Source organism: Chelmon rostratus, chromosome 24, assembly GCF_017976325.1.
Source record: "Chelmon rostratus isolate fCheRos1 chromosome 24, fCheRos1.pri, whole genome shotgun sequence".
Taxonomy (NCBI): domain Eukaryota; kingdom Metazoa; phylum Chordata; class Actinopteri; order Chaetodontiformes; family Chaetodontidae; genus Chelmon; species Chelmon rostratus.
In genome coordinates, this window is record NC_055681.1 from 12,823,895 (window position 1) to 12,851,651 (window position 27,757).

Here is a 27,757-nt window from a genome sequence, read left to right on the forward strand (position 1 = left end):
GGTCCAGGGTGGTGTGCAGGAACACAGTTGGTATCCATAATTAAACTGCTGGCACCCTCAACTGGTGACTTTCTCTGCCTGCAGGTGGCTACCAATGGTATCATATCAGCCCAGGACCTGCCGATGGAAAAGCAATACGTCGACGACGGCTTCCCCACGGATTTCCCCGCGGTGGCTCCGTTTCTGGCTGACATCGACACCAGCGGAGGACGTGGACAGATTTACTACCGGGTGACCGAAACACCCAGTGTCCTCAACAGAGTGGCCCAGGTCTGTTTAGCCACTTAAACAAGAGAAATCAAATCCAATTCTATGACTGCAGATTGATTAAAGAGTTTTGTTGTCTTGATTCAAGGTAGAAAAGGCTCGCACTGTACTTAACGACACATCTGGATTCTTCCTTTTTTCAGTTGTCATCCATTAGTTCAGCCCATACATTCCATCTCTCCTTTTTGTTTTTTACTTCTTTCCCACCATCATTCATTCATTCATTCCTTCATTCATTCCTGTGCTCACCCAGGAAGTACACCGAGGGTTCCCAGACGCAAAATTCACACCCACTCATGTTGTGGTTGCGACGTGGGAGAACGTCGCGGCGTACGAGGAACAAACTCGAACCAGTGGACCGTCAAACAAGGTAAGAGGGACGGGAGGGGGTGAGAGCGCTCGCGCCCTGTCTGCCTGTGTGTGTACTGATTTATGAGCGAGTGAGTTTATCATCATGTAAACAGCCCACGTATCGCTCACTAGCATGTTTTAGTTCTCGTGAGAGACACAATCCCGAATTCCTGGAGGACGTGCATCACTTGTAATCAGCCTGGGGTGGGGGGTCTATTTGTAATTCCCCTTCCCCTCCTAATCTGCCTCTTAACCTTTCGGAGGGATCAGAGGTCATCTTTAAAGGTCATCAAAGTGCCCCGTCCCCTCCCGACTTGTTATCCCCTCCTCCAGTTCACACACAGGTAGACGCAAACATGCTCTGACTGTTCGTGCTCTCATGCTCTGTTGGACATCACTGCCCTCCCTGATTGTTTCCAGTTAATAACTTGGTTTAGTGTTACAGTACTCATCTCCAGCGATGCAGTTTCACCTCAGCGATTATTGAGCTTCTTACACAAATTTCATACCTAAGAAAACACACAAGCAGGTTTTAACTCCTGTTATTATGCTTTGTCTCGCTCTGATTTGGGGGATAATTACGCTGTAAGTTTTGGAACTGCTGTTGGCATAATTTGAGGGAGATGTAAACAGGATGTATAATGTTTCCGTGGAGTCTGTTATTAGTTGTGAGCTACAACTTCAGCCCTGTTTTTTTTTTTTTTTTTTGTCTATATTTGCTTACATTTTTGACAAATGGACACCATTAAAAGTATGCCGAATTAGCTTCTAGCAGTTCCTGTATGCACTGTACCAAGGAATGTACAGACAGCAAAGACGCGATTATTTGATAGTGAATTAAACTTAAAAAATGCTGATTCTCAGGCAAGTTCTGGATTTACGTAGGAGTCTTTTTTTTCTATTCTATTTCCATTCATGATGACATGTGCTATGATAGTATCCTCAGAAAGTGTAAGTCTCGTTGAACATGAAACATGCACACCATGTCTTGGTCTTCAGATTTGACTTAGTTAGGAATTTGGAAGGGAGTGAAGAGTCTTGTTGCAAATCATGGCAACTGTGTCACAGCCAATGCTGCAGCTCCACCTGCCAACCTTGTCGATAAGCGAACCAAATCATCGGCCCAAACGAATATAACTCACTTCCAGAACACCGGCATGCACCTGTCCCTTTCGCTTCACATTTTTGTCTATGCCTCACACCCTCCCCCTACAGTCCAGTTCAACTCTCCCAGGACCCTCTGGGGAGGCACGCCTCACAGTTTGAAATCCTCTAGAGTAGGGTAACACCTTATTTTTACACGTCCGTAATTTTCTAGGAATTTCTTAGGAATTGTCCTGGAAATAAGCATGTAATTTAGCACTAATTACAGGGAAAATGGGAATTTTCTTGAAAGAAAAAACAACTTAACATCCATTCATTATTCACTTATTATTAGAAACTTTACTCTCAATGTTTGAGTCTGTCACATTTCTGTATTTTCAGATAACCTGCCGTGCACTGACTACTTTTTGCAAGCAGCTGAAAATTAAAGGGTCACTCCAGCAATTTAGTATTACACTTCCATAGAAATGGGGCACTCATAAGGCACAAATTTTAAAAAGGATGGTCAAGATCAAAGCAGCAGAGGCCGCAATATCTGGACCACATGGGTCCAAAAATGCTGTATCCTACATTTCCCATCATGCAACTCCGTTTTTAATCTTGCATTCAACCCTCCCTGCCTCTTAAAAGCTTTTAAACTGCACAGCTCCGCTTTGTAAGGCAGGCTTTCTCTTAAAAATGTTGAGACGACGACACAGACGCACTGGAGGCTTCGTGTAAGTTAATCCCTGGGAAAGACTCCAAGTAAAGCCAGGCCCACTGAACTTATCGATCAAACAAACAGTGCTTTGTTGTTCCTGGTTTGCAGCATGTGGGATGGAGGGATGAAGGGAGTGGCAGATTTGAAGGAAAAACCCCAGGAGATCCTTCCGTGTCTCTCTCCCTCATCTGTTTGTCCTTTTTCTTTAGTCTCATGGTCTGGCTTCTTTTATGCCCCGTCTTTCTTCTTGATTGATCAAAAGCTAAGCGTTTAAATAGTATAGCGGGGATACGCGGCATTAAGCCTCTTACATTTCTGCTAACCGAGGGCTCCTTTTGATTGCACTGCTGCCAAACGGACAAATCAGCGGCAGCATCTTTTCCGAGCCTCAAATATCGGATTGAAGTCTCCGAGTCCAAATGTGCTGTAGACCGAATGCGGATTAGAAGCTGGAGTCCACCTCTTAAAGGGCAAAATGTTTTTACTTGTGGTTTGTTTTCTTATTTAAAGGCCCTGTCTGGCTTGTCAGATTGGAGCAGTCGGGGTCCCGGCTGGGATTTGCTTCAGTGGGTCTGTCTTCAGACTGATAGCATCTTCCTTTGAAGTGATTAGCCAGAGGTGCTGGGTGGGGTGCGTTGGGGGTAGAGTGGTATGTGTGTGTGAACTGATTAACCTGAGGTGTGTGTTTGTCAGGATGTGTATTCGGGGTGGCGGGGTGGAGTAGCGTTTTCGGGGGGGGAGGGTGCAGACCGGGTGGTGTTTGGGGGTCGGATGCAGGGATGAGAACAGCGGCAATGGAAGAAAAAAAGCAGGAAAATAGAGGAGAGAAAATGAAAGTTCACATCCCTAGAAAGTGGGCTTGTGTTTTCTATGAAATTAGTCTTAAAGAGGCTATTATCATAATTGGAAAGTAATTACCTCTCTTGAAAGCTAAAACACACATTCTGTTGTATCTGCTACCATGTAGCCCGCTTCGCTAATGACCGGAGCCATTAACACAGAGAATCTGGCCTTCTGTGTGTTGACCGGGCTTTGCTTTGAGCAACATGTTGCTAATCCCTCTTCACACGGGGACACCTGTCATGTTGGTGGATGCCTATACGCAGATTTCCTCTCGCTTCCGTGACTGTCAGCTCCTTCGTTGCAGGATGCTGCGCGTGCGGCGTGCATCAATACTTTAAATTGACATATTTCTCAATTAGAAAATAAGCACCCATCCTCCACATCCTATTCAATGCGCTGGGCTGTGATGCATGCGGGGTTCACAATATTAAAAGCTATGACAGGAAATGGCACAGAGGGACAGTATAAGGAATGTCTTACAATATATACAATATTGCACATCTGTCCTCGAGTTCCCTTCCCAAGAGCGTTACTGTATGTGAGCAGCAATTTGAAGTGGAATGTGATTGTACATTCGACCACAGTGGAGCATTTCTTCCCCCCGGAGCTCTCTTCAAAGCTGCATGTCCAAAAGTATGTTGAAGAGCATATACCATGTCTGCTGTGTGGAGATCAGATCGGGCTGCATGAATGAATAAATGGCCTCCTCTGTTGGAGCTGGCCCTCGCCTTTCATATTGCTCTCTTTGCCTATCTTCCTCTGGCCTCTCCTCTTCTCTGTTCTCTTCTGTAGCACAATAGGAACTATTGTTTCTGTTAGTGTTGTTTGTTGTTTCTGGGGCCCCCCTTGCAGTGACACAGGGGGCATCCCTTGAAATATGTGCATCCTGGTTCAAAGGAGGCTCTAACTGAACTTCAGCTTTCATAATGTGCAGTGGCGTGCACAGACTTTTTGAAGGGACTTTACTTGAGCACGCGTTTTGGCGTCCAAGAGGGCACTTTAGCGCGTGTTTTGGTATCCAAGAGGGCACTTTAGCATGCGTTTTGGCTCCGTGGGGGCACTTTAGCACGCACTTTGGCTCCCAGGGGGCACTTTAGCATGTGTTTTGGCTCCCAGGGGGCACTTGAGCATGCCTTTTGGTGTCCAAGAGGGAATTTTAGTACGCGTTTTGGTGTCCAAGATGGCACTTTAGCACATGTTTTGGCCCCAAGAGGGCACTTTAATGCGCGTTTTGGCTCCCAGTGGGCACTTTAGCACGCGTTTTGGTGCCCAAGAGGGCACTTTAGCACGCGTTTTGGTGCCCAAGAGGGCACTTTAGCACGCGTTTTGGTGTCCAAGAGGGCACTTTAGCACGCGTTTTGGTGCCCAAGAGGGCACTTTAGCGCGCGTTTTGGCTCCCAGGTGGAACTTTAGCACGCGTTTTTCAACAATTGGGCCACGAGGGAGGCAGTCGCCCCCCCCTGCCCCCCCTCTGTGCACACCACTGATAATGTGTTATTCCGAATTTGTTTGTCAGTGACCACTGGGCCTGTCTATACCATAGCCTCACCTTAAGCAGCAGAGCTCACTAAGATAAAACAGCCACTAGAATTGAGACTTGGGATCTCAGGGACTTTACTAATTACTAGTACAGTCACAGTGCTCTGGTTTGTAGTTGCGGGAAAGATGTTCATGTTCGCGAACCTTTCAGGATCTAAGAAAAGCAGCTCTGGTTTTAGCCACCATGTGTTCTTGAGCTGATCAAAAGGGGTTTTGAAAAGCTTTCAGGAGGCCCGAAGTTTGTACAATTTCCTCAAGCTTGAGAGGAGCAGGGAATCCTTTCGAGTGCAGCTGAAGTTAGAACAGGAAAGTCACCCAAAAGGAGGCAGGGATTTTCATATGACAACAGCGAAATACTGACTGCACTGTTCCTGGCTGCAAGCCTGGCCTCTGTGTGTGTGTGTGTGTGTGTGTGTGTGTGTGTGTGTGTGTGTGTGTGTGTGTGTGTGTGTGCGCCCAGTTCCCACGCTGTAGGCAGTTCTGTTTGTAGCACTCTGGTGAGGCTGGCAACTGGACTGCAGCTGCTCGCCGCCTCTCTCCCCTGCCCGCTCGCAGCTGTCCTGCGGCCGACAGGCTGGAAAACCGGCAACCAACAAACAAGTGCGGCGCAGTCGTCCCGAGCCCCCTCAGTCTCCGGCTCTCTCTTCCGGGATGTTCCAGGCGAAGCCAAGTGGGATCCGGCTCTGGATAATTACAGCATGATTCAGAGCATTTGCCGCAGAGTGTTGAGTCACTTATTTGAAACACAGTCTAGATGAGGAGTCGGCTAAGCATCTTCATGTATGGAAGAGTAGACTAAACCATTATCAAGACAGGGTAAACCACTCCAGTAAATAAACAAATACTAAAAGACCAAACTAAGGTAGACTATGGAGAAACTAAACGACGCAAAATGAATTCCACACAGCGTCTGATACGTGTTAGCCGCTGCTGTCGGGTTTGCGAAGGTATTACGAAGCCATGTTATATTTTTACACGCTCTGTAACTAGTTAGATGAGAAAATCAACACCACTCTGATGTGTGTGTGCTGAATATAGAGTTAGAGCCAGGAAACAGTTAGCTTAGCTTACCATAAAGACTGGAAACAGGGGGAAACGGCTAGCCTGGCTCTTGCCAAACGTAACAAAATATAACTTTTAGTTAGCTTTAGAGGTGGATCGAGAATTAATGCTAAGCTAAGCTAATCGTCTGCTGGCTCTAGCTTCATATTTAGCTCACAGACATGACCATGGTGTTGATTTTCTCATCTAATCCTTGGCAAGAAAGCGAATAAGCTTTTTTTCCCCACAAAAAATTGTCGAGCTATCCCTTTAAAAGCGAAACAATGACAGTTGTTATGGTGATTGTAGACACGCGTCATGTCTGTTTAAATGCCTGGGGATAGTAAAGTGTGCACAAAATTCAACAAAACAGAAGGCAGCAGAATATCAGCCACATGTTCCCTTCTGATCACCTGAAACGAGAATATGAAACTGACTTTGAAACAGCTCCTTGGAATTTGGGAAGTAAATAAAATGACGCGTTTAGTTGCTACTCAGTGATCAAAACAAACTTCCTGCATTTCATCGAAAGACGTTTTTATTTCCAGACTTTCCGACACCCACTGTGCAGCAGACAAATCTCACAGATTGACGATGTCGCCACTTAAAGCTCAACCGGTCAGGACGGCCCCCGATCAACCAGCATTTGTTGCTCCCGGAAACAATTAGCGGCTGTGCGTGTGTCTGCTCGGCGCGAGGAGTGTGAGGACGCTCTTTTAAAAAAAGGTGTTATAAAAAGCCTGTAGGGAGGTCGAGGGTTGTGTGTGTGTGTGTGTGTGTGTATAACTCGCATGCATGCTGAGCGACACGCACTGTCTGAAAGTCTTTGATGTGTGTTGGCTGCAATTTGTTGTCTTCCAGCTGTGAGTCTGTAAAGCACATCAGGACTACTTTACGCACACAGACAGACTCATAGACAGCCAATGACCACACAGATGGAGGAGGGATGGAGAAGAGAGCACACCTTAAAGAAGCTTTATTTTCTTTCTTTCTTATTTCTTTAATTTCCAGCTGTGAAGACGCAGTGGTGTATAATTTTCAACTACAGCCACCGCTTTGAGCTAAATGCTAATTGTAGCACTAGATGAGACATGATCACCAAAGTTATGACAATTCATCCCGAGGGAGACATGAATGTGCGAAGTGAATGCTGCAGCGATGCAAGATCACAGATACCAGCCTCGTGGTGGCGCTAGAGGAACATTCAGGGCTGTTTTAGTCAGGTCAACACCGTCATCTATGCAGCCACGAGAAAACACATTATGTGTGAACAGAGAAATCTGAATTCATTAAAAGAACAGTTTTCCACACAAAGCTGTCCTCTTCTCTGTCTCCCCATATTTCACCCATTGTAAACCAGACCTACGGCCTCTCTCGCCACCCCCCTGCATCCTTTCATCTCCATATCTCTCCATACCTCTCTCCTCTACCCCCTCCTCAGTCGCTTCTCGTCTTTTTCTCTCTCCCCTCTCCTCCTCCTCCCAGGAAGAAGGAGGGGTAGCAGGAGAGAAAACATTTAGAAGGGCATTTAGACAAAGAAAAAGCAGATCCCCTCTCGGAGCTCCAGCGTCCTCGCCTCCTTCCCTGAAGACAGAAAGGAAAAAAAAAGAAAAAAGAAAGACCCCCTCCTCACTAATTACATAGAGCCTGGAGGCTACAAAGTCCTCCCCGCCCACAAACAACAAGATAGTTTAAAGATGTTGATGTAAACAATTAGGAACACACACATACATTCACATGAGACCATTGTAGGTGGAGGGACATCTGTGCTCGCGTCCACGCTTGCGCTGGTGTGGACGTACGTGCGCCCCATGTCTCACATTGTAACGACGTCTGGTTTACATGCTGTAACATCGCCATGAAAGATGTCCAGACACACAGGAAGACAGCTGTGGAGATCAGCATCTGGGCTGGGGGTTGAGAGACCGAGGTGTGTGTGTGTGTGTGTGTGTGTGTGTGTGTGTGTACAGATAATCTGATTCCGTCCCAAAGGAAAACAACATGGAATCACTCAAAGTCTTCCCCTCATTCACCAAATCTGTGTTTTTTTAACTGTGGTTTTGGGAGGCAGAGTGGGCTGGACGCCCCCACATACACGTAGGAAATAAGTTCCTCAAGCTCTCTGTTTACAAGAGACGTTCTGGTCGAAAGAGTCCCCTGATCCATCGGTCAGTGCTGCCTCGGCTCCTCTAATTCATCCTCATTTGCGCGACATCCGAACGCTGAGGTCAGCAATGTCAATCGGTGCCGGTCGGAGGAGGAGGGGGGGTGGTGTGAAGGGCGAGGAGACGAAACCTGGATCCCAGCAGGGCAGGAGATGAGAGAGGAAGAGGAGGAGACGCAGGGAGGTGTGAAGTTTAAATATGAGGAGTGAGTGTTAGAATAATTTGAGGGTGGTTGAGCTGGGCCGACCCCGCGCACACAGGAGGTGACACCTCTGAAGCTGTTACGACACACCAACGAGCTGCAGGCTCATCTTCCATCAGGGCCACAAAATAAAAATGTGGAATTTGCTTTTTTAAGTTTGCCAGAAAACGAGGTTACATTTAGTTTTTGTGCTGTTTTTATTCTAGTTCAGACTGACCATGTCCCCCGTCTCCCTCTTTAGCTCAACACGTTCCAGGCGGTCATTGGTTACGATGAGACCGACTCCTACGTTCTCTTCCTCTACCCTGAAGGTGGCCTCAACTTCTTTGGGACTCGGCCGAAGGTAGACTCGTTCCACACAAGGCACTTTAACACAAGCGCCACTTAAGTGCGCGTTTTCTTAATTTTACTCTTTTCTCTGCTTGCAGGAGTCTTACAATGTTGAGATAGAGCTTCCTGCTAGAGTTGGCTTCAGCAGGGGAGAAGTCACGTATCTGATCTTCTCCCGGACCGAGGGACCTCACTACAGCGTTACCAGCGACGAGCAGAGCGTTAAAAACCTCTACCAGTGAGCACAAAGCCTCGAGCTGGCATCACAGATCTTCTCGCAGCCGTGTCGAGCGACATCAGAATTAGCCTGAACATTAGCTGTGCACACATAGTGGCAAACCTGAAATTGAGGTTGATTATCTATGGAATTAGACAAGCCTTGATGTTAATGAACACACACAGAAGGATTCCCAAACGTATTTTGTGATTTTAAGCTAATTATGTGAGACAGAGAGTAGTAGAGAGCAAAGGTTACACTAAGCTACAGACGTTAGCTTATTGCTAACTAGCTAGCAGGCTACTTGAGCAAAACAGCTGTCGCTTGTCAGCTGTTGTTGCTAACAAACAACACACCTGTGATGCTAGCTTTGATAAAGTACAGTTGGTACTTGGTAAACAAACTATCTCACTATCAAAACACACAATTAGATTTGGTATCTTGCTCAAAAAAAGTCCTTCACTTTCACTTTCGCGTCCCAGCTAATTGCCTCCAGTTCCGCTTTCAGGCTGTGCTTTGCACCTGAAAGTATTTAACCTTCTTCCACGTAGTGATTCTGACATGTGATTGCAGGAAAAGCACGGGTGTAATGAGTAACACTGATGACGATGTAAACTTGAGGTGAGGTTGGACAGGACTGTGAGCTCTCTCTGACTGGTTCCTTGCTCTCCAGGGTCGGTAACACGGGAATTCCAGGTGTTTGGCTGTTCCACACTGGAAACCGTTACTCTTTCAGCAACATCGTTCCTGCATCCATTGGTGGCCTCCTTGCTACTCCACCGCCTCGAGGACACGGCCTCTCCTTGGTAATTCTGTTTCATTCACTTTATTCGCAGTGAAGAGTTGTTGTTGTTGTTTTTTTGTGACACGACATGTGACTCCTCCATGATTTCTGCCTCCAGGAGACCACCACCCCTGAGTACGCCGAGTTTGAGGAATATCCAGACAACACATTTGACCCTGATAACCAGGATGAAGAGGACGATTACCCTCTGACAGGAGGGGACCCTGAATTCCAGCCAGCCCCTGCTGGTGGTGACCACTCAGAGTCCTTTCCACCAGCAAGTCCGGACGCTCCCTCCTCCCCTCCAGAGGATTCTGGTCGCCAGGCGACGTACGGCAGCGTAGATGTACCGTTGACCTCAGAACCCAGGTACATCTCAGAGCCAGAAGAGAGGCAGTATGCTCCCCCTAATCCTCCAGAAACGGCACCAGAAGGAGGTGCTCAGCAGACTCCAGAACAGCAACCTCAGGTAACACCAAAACATCCCTGCAAATGAAATTAGCACGTCCATGTATGTTTCTAAACACATATTTACGCAGCAGCATTTTCTTTTAAATCAGAAACATTGCAAAGCTGCCAGACCATTATGGCACAAGAGCTCATGCAGACAGCAGCACCGTGTGGTGCCTGTTCAAGTTCTCTGGAAACCCCGCTTGTTGCAGTGGATATGCAAAACGAGGAATCGAAACTGGCAGAGAGTTTTGTAATAACGATTTGAAATTGTAGTGGCTCTTTGAAAACCCTGTGGTTACAATGGAACGCTGTTTTGGAGACAGTATGGTGGCGTCAACAAAGCGCTGGCACAGCTGCGATCACGATACCCTACATGCTGTATATAATATGTAGAGTATGCGCAGCCCTCTGGTTTATAGCATCTGGACAGAGTTAAAATGTATTGCTTGGCTCTCAATGACAACAGGAAAAACATATTTGATGTTAAATATAGCCTTTTCCTGCCGTATCTGTCTCTGTAGGTTCCTCTGGAGGTGGTGGACGTCTACCCCCCTCACAGAAATGAACCGCCTCTTTCCCCCGGGGGTCATGTGGTCAGCGTGGACGAAGACGATGTTGATTTTGACACAGGAGGTAAGAGACAAAGCGTGTGTGTGTGTGTGTGTGTGTGTGTGTGTGTGTTCCCGTGTATAAGATGTATATATGTGTAGTTGTCGTCTGAACTCGTGAAGGGACGTTCACTTTCAGAAACAGGAGGGTAACATTACCTCGCCCTCTGCTCTGCAGCTCAGCAGCTGGCAGCACAATACCGCCGTTGTGCTGGGCAGCTCCCAGGTGTGTGTGTGTGTGTGTGTGTGTGTGTGTGTGTGTGCGTGCCCGACACTCCCTCCCCTGCAACTACTCCCACAGGCTTTTGCTGTAAATAAGAACGTGCTCTCAGTCAGTTTGCCTGGTTACATAAGGGTCAAAAAATTAAAAAAAATGATCATCTTAGCTCAGTTTAGGGAAGATGCAAAGAAATATGTCAGCTGATTGAGGGTTTTCCAGGAATCAAGTCCAGTCTTTGCTTTGCTTTGCATCCCATCAATGAAAAATCCTGGTTTGTTTTGAGGAAAAGTAGATTTTTAAGACTTAATACTCAGAGCAAATGAGCAAATCTTCCTTTCCAAAACGTCAAATTATCAGAGTCTGAGAAAAAGCATGATTTTCCAATACACATGCTTACAATCAATGCCCTCATGGCTTCAGTGTTTACGAAACTTAAACAAACCATCATAACATTGTGATATTAGTATCATGGCTTTTACTCCACAGAATTTGCGTGCGTGCGTGTATATGAATGTGAAAGCACAGTGATTTGTCTTTTGTGTGAGTGCGGCGCCTGAGAAAATATCCTGACATCCTGTGTTCGCCTGTGTGTGTGTGTGAAAGAGGGAGAGTGTGATGCCCCTGTAGAATGATAGAACGCTGCATTTTGATCCCAAATCAGCCATGTACCAACAAGACAGAGCGCTAAGTGTTAGTCATAGTTGCTGTGCTAGTTGAGCTCTGCATTCCCATCAGTTGCGTCAGTTTGGAGGAGACATCAATAGCTTTGAATCCCTTTTGAGACGCCGGTCTGAGAAATGTTAGGATAAAAGTCAGTCTAATTCTTTTTTTGCCTGCTCAGCAGTGGTGGCCACCACTTTTCATGCTGACTATCCAGTTCTTTTTCTGTTTATTCCAAATAAATCTAGAACAGAGAGCATCACTTCCTGTGTGTCAGAGGATTTTTCATCCCCAAGAGTTCAGAGCAGCACATGTAAAAGCTCCTAAGCCCTCGTTGGAAGTTACTTTATCAACCAATTGTGATGTTTTTTTTTTTTTTTTTTAGTGTTCAGACCTCTAAAATATGTGTTGAAACATTTTAGGTGCTTTTGGGAGTTTGTGAGGCAGCAGTTAATGTGTGTGTGTGTGTGTGTGTGTGTGTGAGAGAGAGAGAGGATCAGTGGGTGTGGGAGGCAGGGCTGCAACAGCTGGTTTCTCTCTAAGGGGTGCCTTGACGTGTATGTTTTTGACTGTGTGTGTGTGTGCGTGTGCGTGTGTACATCTCCCTGGATCTTGTCCACCTTCTTATTCTTCCTGTCCATCTGCACTTATATGGAAACGAGTTTTAATGGTCTTCATTTAAACTTGCGTGTTGTACAATGTAAATACTGGAAAGTGTTCCAACAAACCTATCCAGCTTCACTGCCACTTTTACATCTTTCCATTTCTTCTTCTCTAAGAAGTAAATAATAAACAGAAGTAAAGTACGGGTAAAAGCCGTAAAAAATAATATGCAGTAGTGCTGGGTTGAAAAAATAGATCCGCCGATTTTGAATTGATTCTCATTTTATTTTTAAAAAATCGATTCTCGCGTCCAAAGATCGATTTTCTATACATTTATATACGTATTTTCCGCACTATAAGGCGCACCGGCTTTTTTCATATATAGGGCGCACCGCATTATAAGGCGCATAGAAAGAAACTACCGTACTGTGGTGTCTGGGGTTGCGTTACGCATCGACTAGATCAGGGGTCGGTAACCCGCGGCTCCGGAGCCGCATGCGGCTCTTTCATCCCTCTGATGCGGCTCCTGAAAATAATTAGTAAGCATTTATTTAAAATGTTTTAGTTTATTTTAGTTTGTTCGTTTGAAACAAACACCGCGCGCGCTCACAGATGACAGTTTATCCTGCGTAAAGATGCAGGTGACTGCGCACAGCGCTGATATGCAGACGCCTTGCGCTGAGGCTCAGGAGCAGAAATCACATTAACCACGTTTGATTAATATTTTAATTGGCTATTATTTGGCACATATTCAAATTTTTTCATCGTTCAGTGGAATAGTCATCTTATTATTCAGGTTGACAGCTGACAGCACGCGCCAGTAAAAGGATGACGGCACGCAGAGAGTGGTATACCGCTGTTACTTCGGCCACGCCCCCTGACTACAGAATCGAATCGATTCTGAATCTCAAGAATCGGAATCGAATCGATTCTTGAAATCTGAATCGATACCCAGCCCTAAAATGCAGTACAGATTAAGCTCAAACCTTCCATCTTGACATTGCAGATGACTGTTTAGTTCATGCACATGCTTCTCTGTGTTTCCTCCCATTGACACTTTACTAGGATCTTCATTATGAGACATTAGGATACTAATTATATATTTATTGTATATGCAATGTGTAATAATGATTATTCTCTCTCTCTCTCTCAGTGATTCAGTACACTACAGAGAATAAGGAAACATGTGCCAGGTATGTAAAGACGAGACAGCATGACATCCACCTGTTGTTGCTGCTGTCCTAATTATTTGTAGTGGTTGTTAATTATTTTAATTAGTGACTGTGAAAATTATAGGGAGTTGGAGGGAGGCTGAACAGTCCCTTACCACTCTGTCTTGTCATTTTAGATTCCAGCAGCAGTGCTCCCAGAATGCACTTTGCTCCGACTACGCCACAGGCTTCTGCTGTCACTGCCGGCCTGGCTTCTATGGAAACGGACGCCAGTGTCTGCCAGAGGGTTAGGGCTCCACTGTTGACTCATAGATTTACATTCATCTTATTCCTGATTTTCAATCTGGCGGTAAACATTTCCATAGTAATTTCTTGAAACGTTGCGTTTCCTGTAACCTCTGCGGTACTCGTCCAGGTGCTCCACAGCGCGTTAGCGGTAAAGTGAGCGGAACGGTGACCGTGGGTTTGACTCCAGTGGAGCTGAACAACATTGATCTTCACGCCTACATCGTGGTGGGAGATGGGAGAGCGTACACGGCCATCAGTGAGGTATAAAATCATTTCAGATTGTTAATCTTGTTTTCTTTAAGATCTCGATATAGATTCTCCTGTTCTCATGTGCGTTTCATTTCCTGGTTTCCTTTGAAAACTGTGTGCCAATTGGTCAGGTACCTGAGCCAGTGGGCTGGGCACTGATGCCACTTGCACCAATAGGAGAGCTGTTTGGATGGTTGTTTGCTTTGGAGCTGCCCAATAGCCAAGCAGGATTCAAAATCACAGGTAAAATGTGTGTGTGTGTTGCCTTGTACATCTTGACTCTTGTATAGAAACAAGGGAACTCCTCTGCTGTGGGCGGTGTGTGTGTGTCTGTATGTGTGTGTTTTCGATCTCTCAGCCAGCTGTATTGTCTCCTGGGATGTGATGTGATATCAGGCTTCCACCTCCCCTCTAATAGGAAACAGCTGTGTGTTGATGTGTGTGTGTGTGTGTGTGTGTGTGTGTATGCATGCATGTATGTGTGTGCAAATGTAACCACTGCAGACATTCCGCTGCGTTAGTGTGTCTGCAGTAATCTCCAATGCAAACTAATCTATAAATAGAAGAACTGCTTGATCGATCGATTGATTGTACTCCCAGGCGCCGAGTTCACCCGTCATGCAGAGGTGATCTTCTATCCTGGCAACCAGCGCCTGTCAATCATCCAGACTGGCCGTGGCCTTGATGACCACAACCACCTCACCGTGGACACTGTACTCAGTGGCAGCGTGCCCTTCCTGCCCCCTGGGGCTGAAGTTACCATGGATCCCTTCAAGGAGACCTACCAGTACTACCCATCTGGTAACCATATCAACCACAAAAGACAAACTGTGTGAAACATCTGACGCCGATGTTCACCTAAAAACCTTTTCTTGCTGTCTCTCCAGTTGCCACCTCCACCTCTGTGAGGGAGTTTTCAGTCGTTTCGGCAGAGCGAGGCTCCGAGTCCTTCTCCTTCCAGCTGAAGCAGAACATCACCTACCGCGACTGTCGCCATGACAGCCGCGCCGTCACCCCGGAGACGCTGCAGATCACCATGGAGAGGGTTCTTGTAATGTACGTCAAAGAGGAGCGGATCCTGAGATACGCTATCACCAACAAGATCAGCCCAGTCGGAGGTGAGTCAAACCGAGATTAGATGGATACATCACCTGCAGATATCAGGCTTTTATTACAAACCAGATGACTGAGTTAGAGTTTTTTTTATCATCCATCCTCTTTACTTAAAAAGTGACATTAATATTAAACAATAATATAAGTAGTATCTAAGGATTATTCCTTTCCAGGAGAGTACAGCTGTGATGAAAGACAGAAAGAAAAGTAAACTGTAATTAGTTACTGAGAGGCAATTTGTTTTCCGCCAGTGGTCATTAAAACATGCACAGGGGACAGAAGCGGTTACAATTCATCAAACCTAAGAACAACAAGAGCTAGAGTGAGAACACAGTGTGCTGAACAAGAACTAACTCAGGTGTATTCATCAGCCTTCATAATCGTACATCACCAAGATGATTTCTCTGGTCATCAATCTTAAATATGCAATATTATGAACATGAACAGGAAACAAAACCATCTGGCAAGGGGCAGGCACTTTCAAAAAATACTTGGCAGGTGACTGGATGAGCCGTCTAAACTCATATCGACAAACCATAGCTAGTTGAAGCCAGTCGGGAAAAAAGCAAAAGCATCTTTTCCATTGATAAAAGCCTTCAGTGCCGTCCTTGGCTGTTCTTCCAGGGAAGAAATGCTCTCCAGGTCTGTAATAACCGATGCTGTAGCAGAATCTATGCTAACGTCTTTAGCCACCATTGTTGGTTTCAAATGACCAGTCGCTTCTCTCGCTGTCGTCACATCTAAAACGTGCCTGTAGCTGCCAGTAGTTCCTCACAGGACTCTGACTGGTCACAAGCACATTACTTCAAGGTGAAAAGATGCTTCTGTGCTTGTGTGATCCCTTATGATTTCACATGATGTCACATGATCTTGTGAATCTACCTGGGCTCAGGAAGGATCCATCGCGTGGACAGAACTGACCGGCTAATGGCTGGTCTTCAACAAAAGGCAAACGTTGGCCCATTTTATCGTGAACCCAGAATCTGAGTGACTGCCTTAATCCATTCCAGGCCGTCACTGTCAACTTTAAAGTGTGTGGACACACTGGAGGTGTTGAAAACGTGAGGTTTTCTGTCCCAGAGCCACAACTAGAACACAGACCGCTTCATAATTGTCGCAGCGCTGCCACAGAAACCTCAGCCAAACCACGGCGCAGAGTTGGACAGGGCCGGGATTTAAACACACAGGCTGCAAGCTGAGGGCTAAAAACCACAGAGAACAATGTTAAAACGTCTGTGTAACCTCTGCTGTTTCTGGGTTCATTGTCTACTAAAGGCTGCAGACACACTACACCACTTTAAGAATCACTGTAACCGCGATTTGCGTCACAGCTGACTTTAGACATCTGTCTCGGTTGGGTTGTTCATGCAGACGACTGGTATTTATGACATGAACCTGGACAAGTGTCGAGTGAGCCGGTCTAGCAGTTAAAGCTAAGATTGGTGAAACATAAATAAATGGAGAGAAGAATGTCCACCTCGTTGTTTGGTTTGGTTTCTGTGTGGCACCAGAACACAAAACCAAACCCACAAAGCATACTGGCCATAATGATTTTAATCTACTCAACCAATCTGATTTTTTTTTGAGCATTTTGAATGTACTTTTTGAGTATGTGATGTGATGAACTGTAAAGAGTATATACACTGGAAACCTGAAATTAGCTTTTAAAAGGGAAACTCATTCCACATAAATTCAGATAGATGGTGCTATAAATTCAGTTTTGATTAAATATCAGAATGCATCCCATAGATCTATCATCCTCCCCTGCATGATATCCGTTCACCGCACACCAGCAGAAAAGCAGAGAATTTACAAAGATGGGAACACAGCACGAACATGTGTCATGTTCTTTTTCTGTCAACACACGCTGGTCATGCTTTCGTTACCCACTCTGTCTGATGAAAACCAGAGAGACAAACGGAGAGACAAGAGGCCTCAGAAGATGGAGAGGAAGAGGAGGATATTGAAGGAGAGAGAGAGAGAGACTGTTTTTTGTTTTTTGTTTTTTTCCCCAAGTTTTTGAATCCAGCCCAAGTTTCTGTCATTGAAACATCAGCACGTTGATTAAAAAGGTTATGATGACACCTCTCACACATGCACACGTGCACAGGCTGATACACCCCGAGCACAGCTGGAAGAGCTTTCGGGATCAGGGGTTTTGTAAACACGGGTTAAGTGGTGTGTGCGTGTGAGAGGCAGCGTGCGTTTGTGTGTTTCTTCAAGGGTCTTACGCTTTCTGGGAAATAATATCACAGCCAATGACAGATTTTCCTAGCGGGGAGGGGGTGTTACCGGGCAGAATAGCTGCTCACTGATGTCATGAGAATCAGAGATTGCAGGAGAACTTTAAGACACTGAGCAGGGAGTAGCCGAGTCCACACGCACACGGGTAACTTTTAAAACTGGATTTTTCCAACACAAAATCTGTCTACATGAAATCACAAAAAAAAAATTGAAATTATGTCAAGCGCATGACCAGACCAGCAGACAGCGATATAAACGTAACCCTAAAAGCCAAATTGGCCAATCAGAAGCCTGAAAAAAAGCCATTACTGGTAGGCTGCTTACATTGATTACGAAAAAAAGGTGAGTCTTGCCAGTAACACAGCCCAGCAGTCCAGCGACTTGTTGACATCAGCCTCTGTTAAATATCTGGACTCCCTGAACCTTGAAATACATCTCACCGTTCAACCTTATTCTGTAAAAGCTCATGTTCAGACCAGCAGTGACGAACACCACACCTAAATCCGCAAAGGGACCTCCCAGCGGAACTAGATGTAGTGTGTCCACTGCACACCGTCAGTCAGCAAAATGTTTAATCGTTACAGCGAATCCTGACAGACAATACACTAATTGTAACTATTAGAACTTTCAAGTTGTAAAATCCTCTCTCATTGGATTTTAAAGCGGTACTCCAGGAAGAAAGACTGGAGCAGTAGAGGTCATTTAGTTCTAGTATGAGGCCTCTGAAGCTCTGGATCTTATATTTCCTATAATGTAACTCATTATTGTCTTTCATGAGACCCTCCCTGCCTGTTAAATGCCTTTACCTTTTAAACTCAAGACATTCTTGATGGCACCACTATGACATCATCAGGGTTATTTTCCCAGATTTCAGAAACCTCCTTTAGTAGTCAATTTTTTTTTTCTCAGGCCAGTATATGAACTGACATTTATATGTAAAAATGGTGGAGTGGCCCTTTAAACTTGGGGATCTCTTCGTCAAACTGGACACTCTGGATCCTGTTTTATCTTCTCGCTACCCCTTGAATTTCTTTAGCAGAGTCCCACTAAGAGGCTGCTTTCATCCCTTTCAACACCACATTCTTTTAACCGTCCGGTCATTTCAATATGTCAGTAAAAGTCAGTGATTACAGATCGACAGTTTTGTCGTTCATTGGATTTCAAGAGCAGCCAGGGCACTTTGGTCAGCTTGACATGCTGTGTGTGTGTGTGTTTGTGTGTGTGTGTGTGTGTGGAGGAGTTTTGTAAAAAGCAACAGGTGGGAAACTGCAGTCATTGCTTTGATGGTGTGTAGTGTGTGTGTGTGTGTGTGTGTCTCCACCCCTCTCCCTCTCTCCCTCTCTCCCTCTCTCCCTCTCTCTCTCTCTCTCTCTCTCTCTCTCTCTCTCTCTCTCCCTCCCTCCCTCCCTCCCTCCCTCCCTCTCTCTCTCTAATTACCCCTCAGTCTTTTCTCCCGTCCACATGCATCTCGCCCTCTCATCTCTGCGTCTTCCCGGCCACATTCAGGACTTTGAAGAGCCTCTCTCTCTCTTTGATAATGAGCCAAACGTGGCTTCTGGCTGTAAGAGATGGAAGCAAGCTGTGCCTAATGCCTGTGTGTGATTTTTTTTTTTTAGGTGGAAGTGTGTGTGTTGTTGTTTATAGTGGATAATGCCCCTTATTGTAAAGAAAAAAACATCATTAAAAACAGATATTACTGACGATTTAAAAAATTTTCCTCAAGGTGGTTTGCTTTTCTTTTGGTGGATAACTGCACACATGTAAACATTTTGACTGACTGCACTCCAAACCTCCAGAGATATTAAGACAATTCTGCCAACAAAGTCATCCATCAAAATCAAACACTTAAAACACATTTTTCGAGCACTATTTAAACTACGGGACAGCAAATCCACAAAGAAACCAGACAAGTGGTCTCTCGCGTGTTCGCGTGTGTCTAACCTTATCCATATGTTGAATATCGAGGACATGAAGGGAGTCACTTCCCCAGAGGAAACCGTCCTATGGGAATTCGTCTGGAGTGATTCTGCAATCGTCAAACTTCTCCTGGTGAATAATCCAGATCTCAATGCTGCAGGATCTGTGCAGTTGTTCTCTGGATGCACAGACTTTCATGTTAATGTTTTTGATAAATCTTCCTGTCCTGGGTGTTTTTCAGAGGACATTCTTTCTTGAACATTAACATTTTCTACTTTACATTTCTAGTCTACTTCATTTATTTGGCAAATATACTATATTTATCAATTTATGTATCTAAAACGCTCACAAATTTATCCAAATGCTGGTCTGACTTTAGCAGCTTGGGGTTCAGGGTCTTGCTCGGGGACCCTCCAACATGTGGACAGGCGGAGCTGAGGATCGCACCGCCAACCCTGCGTTTAACGACCCACTCTCACAGCCGCCACAGCTGCAGTTATGACTTTACATTATAAGAACATGTGATGGAATAATAGCATCCAATGCCTCTTCAAACCTTAAACCAGTAGATTCCACACGACCTCTCTGGCTTGCGACCTCGGAACAGACAGTTAGCGTCTAGTTGGGGTCTTCTAATTCCACCAGAGATTTCAAAATATTTCACAAAGCAAAGTGAGAGAAAGGTCCAAAAAATGTAAAATGTAAAAAATCATCTCCAGACCCCCCAGATTCATCCCGTTATCATTTGGAGGGGTGGAAGCCTTTGGTTGGGAACCATGGACGAAGCTGCTAAACTGTGTGTAAAGTAGCTACAACAGTAAATTTCTTCTTATTGATGCATCAGTATCACAGTCAAAAAGGCCATTCTGCATAATGAGTATTTGTACTTTAAATACATCTTGGTGGTAATACTTCTGTATTTTTACTTTGTTATATTGCTACTTTCACTTCTTTCTCTTGTAACCCTCATTAAACGTCTCTCGTCCTCTCTTTAGTTGAGCCAACCGGGCCGGAGCTGGTCAACCCCTGCTATGCTGGGAACCATGACTGTGACACCACGGCCCAGTGCATCCCACTGGAGGGCCAGGCCTTCCAGTGCCAGTGTGCCACCGGTTACAGAGGAGATGGACGCAACTGCTACGGTACGGACATGCGTGCACACATACAGCGTCCTGGATATACTGTCCGGCATCGTGACAGTGCTGCTGAGTACAGTGCTTTACAGTGCTTTGCTTAGTCTAATGGTGTCTCTCCCCCTCATGCACCTACCCACACGAACACAAGCAGACTAAAGGCAGTTCAAGGCAGCTTGTCTGTGTTTCATCAACATCTGTCCGTCCAGTGTAAACGGGTCAAGTACAGGCTGGGTGGAAGGAACCATCTGCACTCTCATCTTTCCCTCTTTTCTCTTCCTCTTCATCCCCTCCTGGCTCCCCCTCCTCCTACAGGCTAATTCTGCAGTTAACAGGCCTTGCAGGACTTTAAGCTGTTGCATGGCCTGTCATTAGCCCAGCAGCAGGTCTTTCTCTCCTGCTGACAGCACTAGGAAAGCCCCGGGCTTGGCCTTAGTTCCCACGATTGGGCCTCAGTACCTCTCTCTGGTCACATTATGTGCGTGTGGTTTTGTCCTGTATTTTGCACATTGAAGACATTTAAGAATGCAGTCAAGAATCCATGTGTGGGGGAACATGTTCCAGTGCTCTCACACCCCCAGCAGGCACACAATGTATATATACAAGCACCAGTAATGACCCTTAATCACAGCTTTTACACTCACCTACACATGCATCATGCTTAATGTTGTTGGAAAGGGGATTCCTGGTTTATAGGCTCATGAGTTCGCATAGAACCGTCTCACTTTCTCTCCTTTTCTCTCACTGCAGACATAGACGAGTGTGCTGAGGGCTTGAGTTCATGCGGTGCTCACACGCAGTGCGTGAATCTGCCCGGAAGCCATCGCTGCCAGTGCCAGAGTGGCTATGAGCTTGGTTTTGACGGGCGTACCTGTGTTGGTGAGTTGCAAAGACTGCAGTGTGCTGAATGCAAGGCTACACCGTCCAGCCTGTGCTTTGGACCTGGGTTTGAGCTCTCAGCTCAGACTCAAGAGCCTCCAGCCACGCTGGAAACTGTGTGAGGTTTTGACCTGATGATGGTGCTAAATGAAAAAGTTGCTGTGTGACTATGTAACTTTTGACAAAATAGATAACACAGTGTACTAATCACAAATGAAAAGTTGAATCCATAAGCAATAAAGCACACCTTTGGCTGCTTCAACACACTCACAGCCTTATTTGGTCTTGTCTGACCAGTCGCTTGTGGTGGCTAATGTTAGCAAATGTTAGCTCATGTTAGATGCTGTGTAACTGACATGACCAAGTCTTTTAGCTGATTTGACAACTCTGCTGTGCTTTTGCTTTTTGTAACGCTAATTGCAAAGTCAGGGGATCCCCAGAGTTATTACAGTTCATCCTGAATGCCAAATTTAACAGCCATCCATCCAATAGTTGTTGAGATGTTTCAGTTTGGAAGAGAGCAGTGATATTTTTCTTTGATTAATTTGATCACAGTTGCTAAATTAATTACCAAAAGGCAGCTGCTTAGTCCTTGAAAGTTCCCTGAGCAGGATCACGTGTGATGATGTGTGTTTCTTTGTCTCTTGAAATTGTTTAAAACATGTCGCAGCATAATTATTCTCTCAATTGAATGACGAACCCGTCACTGTGGTTTGTCTTTGAGCTGAGCTCCATGACACTCCATCATTTAACTGAAGACTACATTATGGATGGCGGCTAAAGCCATGAAACATAAAGGCTTGACTTAGGAAAAACATCAACTTCAACCACTAAACGTGCTGATGCTGCAGTTTGTGCTGAATCAAGCGGTGTCAGCCTGCATGTACTGTAATTATGATGAATAAATAAGGAACCCTCTGCACACATACACTTTATTACAATAGCAAACATGTCATTCTCCCAGCTTCGTTATGCTCTCAGCTCGGTCACATAAGAGATGTTTTGCTCATGTTCCAAAATGAGCTGAATATTTGGAAGAGACCCACATATTTGTCCAGGCGCAGGCATCACATTTCTTCCACAACAGTAACGCACAGCTGCAAAAGCTAGGAAAACACAGCGAGAGGGGAGGATGGGTGACAAATGTGAGAACAAGAGTGGGAACGGGAGGGCTAATGTGAGAAGGAGAGGGCGAGATTAGACAGGAGAGGGGGTGAAAGTGAAAGACAAATGGAGCAATGACACAATGTGTGTTTTGCTTTGGAATGTGTGGAGGAGAGAGGTCCTGTGTTTGTGTGTGTGTGTGTGTGTGTGTGTGTGTGTCCTCCTTTCACCCATTAGTATGAACTTTTGATGAACTTCCTCTGAACCCTCCCTACCCTCCTCCTTGACAGATAACATAATACTTAACATAAAATTGTCCATAAAATACTGATAAGATACCTCGAACTGAATTATTTCCAGCCAGACAGAATTTTCTATATCAGTATAAATATGTTGAGTTAGTGGAAAGTACTTTTCTGATTTCCAATTTGTGGTTGTTGATTTCTTTTCTGCTCCCTCTGTTGTCTTAGACATAGATGAATGCAGCTCCTCTCCGTGTCACGTCAGTGCCAGATGCATCAACGGACTGGGATCCTTCCAGTGTCGGTGCCTGCCTGGACTATATGGTGATGGTTTCTCCTGCTCCCAGCAGGAAGGTCGGTAAAATTGCCATCATGGTCGTGCAAAATCGTGACAAAAGTTGCTGTATAATTTTCAATGACAGTAATAAAGATCTGATTTGAGGTGGAACTATTCTAATCATATTTTTAGAATGATTTGTTCAGTTAGGGATCATTATTGTCTATAATTCCAGCATTTATTTTGACATTTCAGTTCACTTTCAGTTTCGCTTAATCTGAACTCTGCCCCCAAGTACTGACACTGCAGTTTTGTTGCAGTTTTTGAGACATATCAGAAAGGGAGCAAAAAAGTATTTCTTTAATTGCTCGTCAACAGGACAGACAGTTCGTCCAAAGAGCCAGTGTGAGCAGCACAGAGACAGTCTTCAGAGTGGAGTGGAACACACCGGTCGACCGAGTCTTGGAGCCTTCATCCCGCAGTGCGACTCTGACGGACGGTACCGACCACTGCAGGTGAGCGCCGGCCGGTGATGAAGTGCATGTCTGACTGATGACTTCAGTTTCGTCATGTACAACATATGTAACATATAATTCATCACAGTGCCATGGCTCCACTGGACATTGTTGGTGTGTGGACAGTAGGGGGCAGGAGAGAGCAGGAACCAGGACTCCACCTGGTACAGCACCCAGAGACTGTGACAAACCAGGTGAGATATACGCCCGCTGACAGGAACGCACTTACAGTGTCAAAAAAGCATCAGAGTGATTGCTCGACAGCAACATTTAAAAAAAATATTTTTTTCCTATTTTGTTCATCTTCATCTCCCCAGATGAACCAGAGCGTCCTAAAACTCACTGTGAGCACCACAGAGACAGTGTCCAGACCACCAGTCCAGAGGGGTATCCAATAGTTGGTGCCTATGTACCGCAGTGTGATGCTAATGGCCAGTATATACCTTTGCAGGTTCGTAACAAATTAATCTTTTAATAAAGAAAGATCTACTAAGAGGAGATGTTTGTAGTTTCAGGCTAATAAAAATACTTTTCTGATATTATTTGCTGCAGTGTCATAGTTCCTCTGGACATTGTTGGTGTGTGGAAAGTAATGGACAGGAGAGGCCCGGAACAAGAACACCACCTGGTACAACACCCACAGACTGTGACAAACCAGGTGAGGAAAAAGCATCCCAGACTGTAAAAGTTCTCTGAATGTACCAGTGTGGTATGATTGTTCTACACAAAGACACAAATGTTGCCTTGACATGTATGGATTTCAGGTAAGAGCCACTCACATTGAAGGGCTACTTCAAAAAATAGAACAAAATAAAAACAGTTGAAATTGAAGCATCAGAGGCCGAGATTAGCGTCCTACATTTCCCATGATTCGTCTATGTAGCATCTTCGACTCGATCTGGTGAACACCCGCGTCTTTCAGGCTCCACGCCTCCGGTTTGTAACGCAGAATGTCAGTTAGAAATGTGTAGTCGCCAAGCCAAGCTGAGACAACCTCATGACTTCACCTTCACTCCATCATCAGGGGCGTTTTCTCAGACGCGACAAAGCTCCTCCAGAGACACAGAAGACATTATACAACTGTTTTCCCGGGCTCTGTTGGATTAAACATAACCATTAAACTCAACTTGTGATGTAAGATCAGTGGAGGGCCCCTTAAAAAGCCCCTGAGCAACCCCCCACTAAGCATAAACTTTAACACCAGGATGGAACATTAGCTGCTGCAGCATGTTATTAATGGATCTCAACTTGAATTCAGTGTTACGTCTGGCCACTAAAACCACAAAAAAGCGGGACACCGCTGTACACTTTTTGAATGGGAACCCTTTTTTTTTACCCTTTTCTACCTTTACAGATGAACCAGAGCGTCCTAAAACGCACTGCGAGCACCACAGAGACAGTGTGCAGACCACCAGTCCGGAGGGGTATCCTATCGCTGGAGCTTACGTGCCTCAGTGTGACGCTAATGGACAGTATAGACCATTACAAGTCAGTGCTTGTCATTTGTTTAATCCATGAAACATTATTATTTTCTTATCAGTAACTTAACCATAATTTCGAAAAAGTCAAACACGTGAGTTTATGATGGTGACTCTTGGTGTTTTAGTGTCACGGCTCATCTGGACATTGCTGGTGTGTGGACAGTAGGGGGCAGGAGAGAGCAGGAACCAGGACTCCACCTGGTACGCTGCCGAAAGACTGTGACAGACCAGGTGAGACTTCGACTGGCAGCATGTGCGCGCTGCGTTTAGGTTTAGGTTTAATTGAATTTGAAGGAAGCTCCCAGACAGACAACCTGGCATCCTTCTTGCTGGAGAGACCTTCAGTCATGAAAGGAATACTTCAACATTTTGGGAAATCAGACTTAAATCAACAGATTTTCTTAAAACGTAGCATTTGTTTGAACTCATTTCTTTTCCTTCCTCCCCAGATGAGCCAGAGCGTCCTAAAACTCACTGTGAGCATCACAGAGACAGTGTCCAGACCACCAGTCCAGAGGGGTATCCAATAGTTGGAGCCTATGTACCACAGTGCGATGCTGATGGACAGTACACACAACTGCAGGTCAGCATTAATGACCGATCGGCTGACTGCCAGACAGATGAACTGAAACTGCTTTTGAGTTTAATGTAATATAGCATGATAATCGTGACTGCATGAAACTGATTAAATGTGTATTTTCAGTGTCATGGCTCTAGCGGATATTGCTGGTGTGTAGACAGTCGGGGACAGGAAAGAGCAGGAACCAGGACGTCACCTGGCGCTCCACCTACAGACTGTGACAAACCAGGTGAGAAAGAAAAACACGGTGAATAGACAGACCTCTCCCTCTATTCAGCCCCCCATGAGTGTTTAAAGCTGTTTGTTATCCGGAGTAAGAGCACCAGCGTCAGCAGGTGTATTATGTCATGGCTCTCCAAGGCTTTCTTGCTAAACACTGACCTGTGATCCCCCTAATTCCTCAACTCGATGACAAGTCAAACAGACCGCACGTTTACGTGAGTGTGTGTCTAACCTTGTAAGTGGTGCACTGTGGAGGTCGTTGGGTCAGAGCCTTGGAATGCCTGGAAAAACAGGTGATATCACGGCCAGACTGTGTGTGGTAGGAGAGGGTGACAGCAAGAAACTGAAGGCGAGGCTAAGAAATGTGAGAAATAAATGAAAAAAATGACATTTGGTTGATATATTGTTACAATCAGCAAAAAGTAAATGCAACTCTTTCTTATACTTGATAAAATGTTGACACAAATATATCAGCTGAATGGATTTTACAACCTTCAGCCCTTAAAACTATGAGCCTGAAGTCGAAGCCTGTGTAGAAAAGGATAAAGTAATTCTAATACAAAGTGATCATTTCCAAACTGATGGTTAGCAAACTCTTTAAAATGTACATTTATTAAAATGTATGGTCTAATTGCTAATATAAGATAGGAATATGATCCTGTTATCTGTCCTAACCAGATGAACCAGAGCGTCCTAAAACTCACTGTGAGCAGCACAGAGACAGTGTCCAGACCAGTCCAGAGGGGTTTCCTATACTGGGAGCCTTTGTGCCTCAGTGTGATTCAAATGGACAATATACAGCTCAACAGGTAAGACCTGCTTTTAATGTATGGAGGCGTTAATGTCTTCTTTGCTCTGTCATTATGATTGTTGTTATTGTGTGTTTCAGTGCCATGGCTCCAGTGGACATTGTTGGTGTGTGGACGGTAGGGGACAGGAGAGAGCAGGAACCAGGACTTCACCCGGTACACCACCTGTAGACTGTGACAGACCAGGTGAGACTGCTGTTCCTGGCTACACAAGGCTTGTTCTGTCCAAACTTGTCAGGACGAATTGACAGATTTAAAGATTGGGTCTCAGCTAAATGGGTAAGCCAGAGTGAGGGGGTGCATGATAGCAGAGGAGCTCTGGCTGGAGATAAGTCAGAGGGGTTTCAACAAGAAAACATAATGACTCACCTCTGTTTTGCAAGCAACACCTACGTTTCCTAATGCCTTGTAAAAATGTACACATTTTTCTGGTCCAGATGAACCAGAGCGTCCTAAAACTCACTGTGAGCACCACAGAGATGGTGTCCAGACCACCAGTCCAGAGGGGTATCCAATAGTTGGAGCCTATGTACCCCAGTGTGATGCGAACGGACAGTATATACCATTGCAGGTGATCATCTTTTGACTTATTTTACCTGTGTTTTAATTTGTTTGGACGTGAATAGAATAGTAGACAGAATACCTGAATGATCTTTCCTTATTGCTTCAGTGCCATGGCTCCAGTGGACATTGTTGGTGTGTGGACAGTAGGGGGCAGGAGAGAGCAGGAACCAGGACACCACCTGGTACACAACCTAAAGACTGTGACAGACCAGGTGAGGCTGCAGTTTCACCCTCGGACTATGTCTCAGATGTGAGAGTTCCAGTGGATAAAACGAGTTGGTTTTAACAGGCGCTGGATGATTACATGGATTTTGGAGGAAGACACAAACACTCTGGAGCATTCTTAATGAGCTGTACAGGCTGAGGAGAATCCTTTATGAGGCCAGCCAGGCATATTTATACTATGTAGTGTATACAGGATATGAGAGGATCTTGAACAAGCTGAATGCTGTAGATCGCAGACCCATATAACAATAAATATCCATGATGCATGCCAGATGGTTGTCAGGGATTGTATGGAAAGAACAGTCTGTGCGTTAGTATTGTTTTAACAATAGAGAGGTGTTGCAGAGGTCAGGGTTTATGACTGCAAAGTTCTTGCACACCAGAAAGTCTAAAACCAAAAATGGCTTAAATAAAGTAAGAGCAGGCCATTGACAGAAAGCAGGATTTTATGGTTCAGGGTTCAACTAGATTCTTTCTTTACCAGGACAGAATCGAGTTTTCTTACAGCTGACTTGAGGTGATGTGGAGACAGCTTGACACGCACTGGCTCCATCATCTCAATCTGTGCGCCTGATGCAGAAAAAGAAAGATCAGTGTCATCTGCATAGAGCTGGTAGTGCAGGATAAGGCCTGACTGAGGACATTCTTGACAGGAG

The 27,757-nt window shown here is 45.2% G+C and overlaps 1 protein-coding gene across 1 annotated transcript in view; it reads left to right on the top strand.

Annotated features, from left to right (window-relative positions):
- The window catches only part of nid2a (nidogen 2a (osteonidogen)), a 38,921-nt gene that overhangs the window by 3,280 nt on the left and 7,884 nt on the right, over positions 1–27,757 (top strand). Inside the window, exons 3-30 of the mRNA XM_041965803.1 lie at positions 85–270; positions 521–637; positions 8,454–8,555; positions 8,641–8,780; positions 9,433–9,565; positions 9,662–10,012; positions 10,518–10,629; positions 13,241–13,280; positions 13,436–13,545; positions 13,675–13,808; positions 13,928–14,039; positions 14,397–14,597; positions 14,684–14,914; positions 20,066–20,212; positions 20,954–21,082; positions 22,657–22,782; positions 23,084–23,220; positions 23,309–23,414; positions 23,538–23,671; positions 23,773–23,878; positions 24,575–24,708; positions 24,827–24,932; positions 25,151–25,284; positions 25,405–25,510; positions 26,182–26,312; positions 26,393–26,498; positions 26,750–26,883; positions 26,983–27,088. Of these exons, the coding sequence (XP_041821737.1) occupies positions 85–270; positions 521–637; positions 8,454–8,555; positions 8,641–8,780; positions 9,433–9,565; positions 9,662–10,012; positions 10,518–10,629; positions 13,241–13,280; positions 13,436–13,545; positions 13,675–13,808; positions 13,928–14,039; positions 14,397–14,597; positions 14,684–14,914; positions 20,066–20,212; positions 20,954–21,082; positions 22,657–22,782; positions 23,084–23,220; positions 23,309–23,414; positions 23,538–23,671; positions 23,773–23,878; positions 24,575–24,708; positions 24,827–24,932; positions 25,151–25,284; positions 25,405–25,510; positions 26,182–26,312; positions 26,393–26,498; positions 26,750–26,883; positions 26,983–27,088 (3,811 nt within the window). The remainder of the gene's footprint in view (positions 1–84; positions 271–520; positions 638–8,453; positions 8,556–8,640; positions 8,781–9,432; positions 9,566–9,661; positions 10,013–10,517; positions 10,630–13,240; positions 13,281–13,435; positions 13,546–13,674; positions 13,809–13,927; positions 14,040–14,396; positions 14,598–14,683; positions 14,915–20,065; positions 20,213–20,953; positions 21,083–22,656; positions 22,783–23,083; positions 23,221–23,308; positions 23,415–23,537; positions 23,672–23,772; positions 23,879–24,574; positions 24,709–24,826; positions 24,933–25,150; positions 25,285–25,404; positions 25,511–26,181; positions 26,313–26,392; positions 26,499–26,749; positions 26,884–26,982; positions 27,089–27,757) is intronic.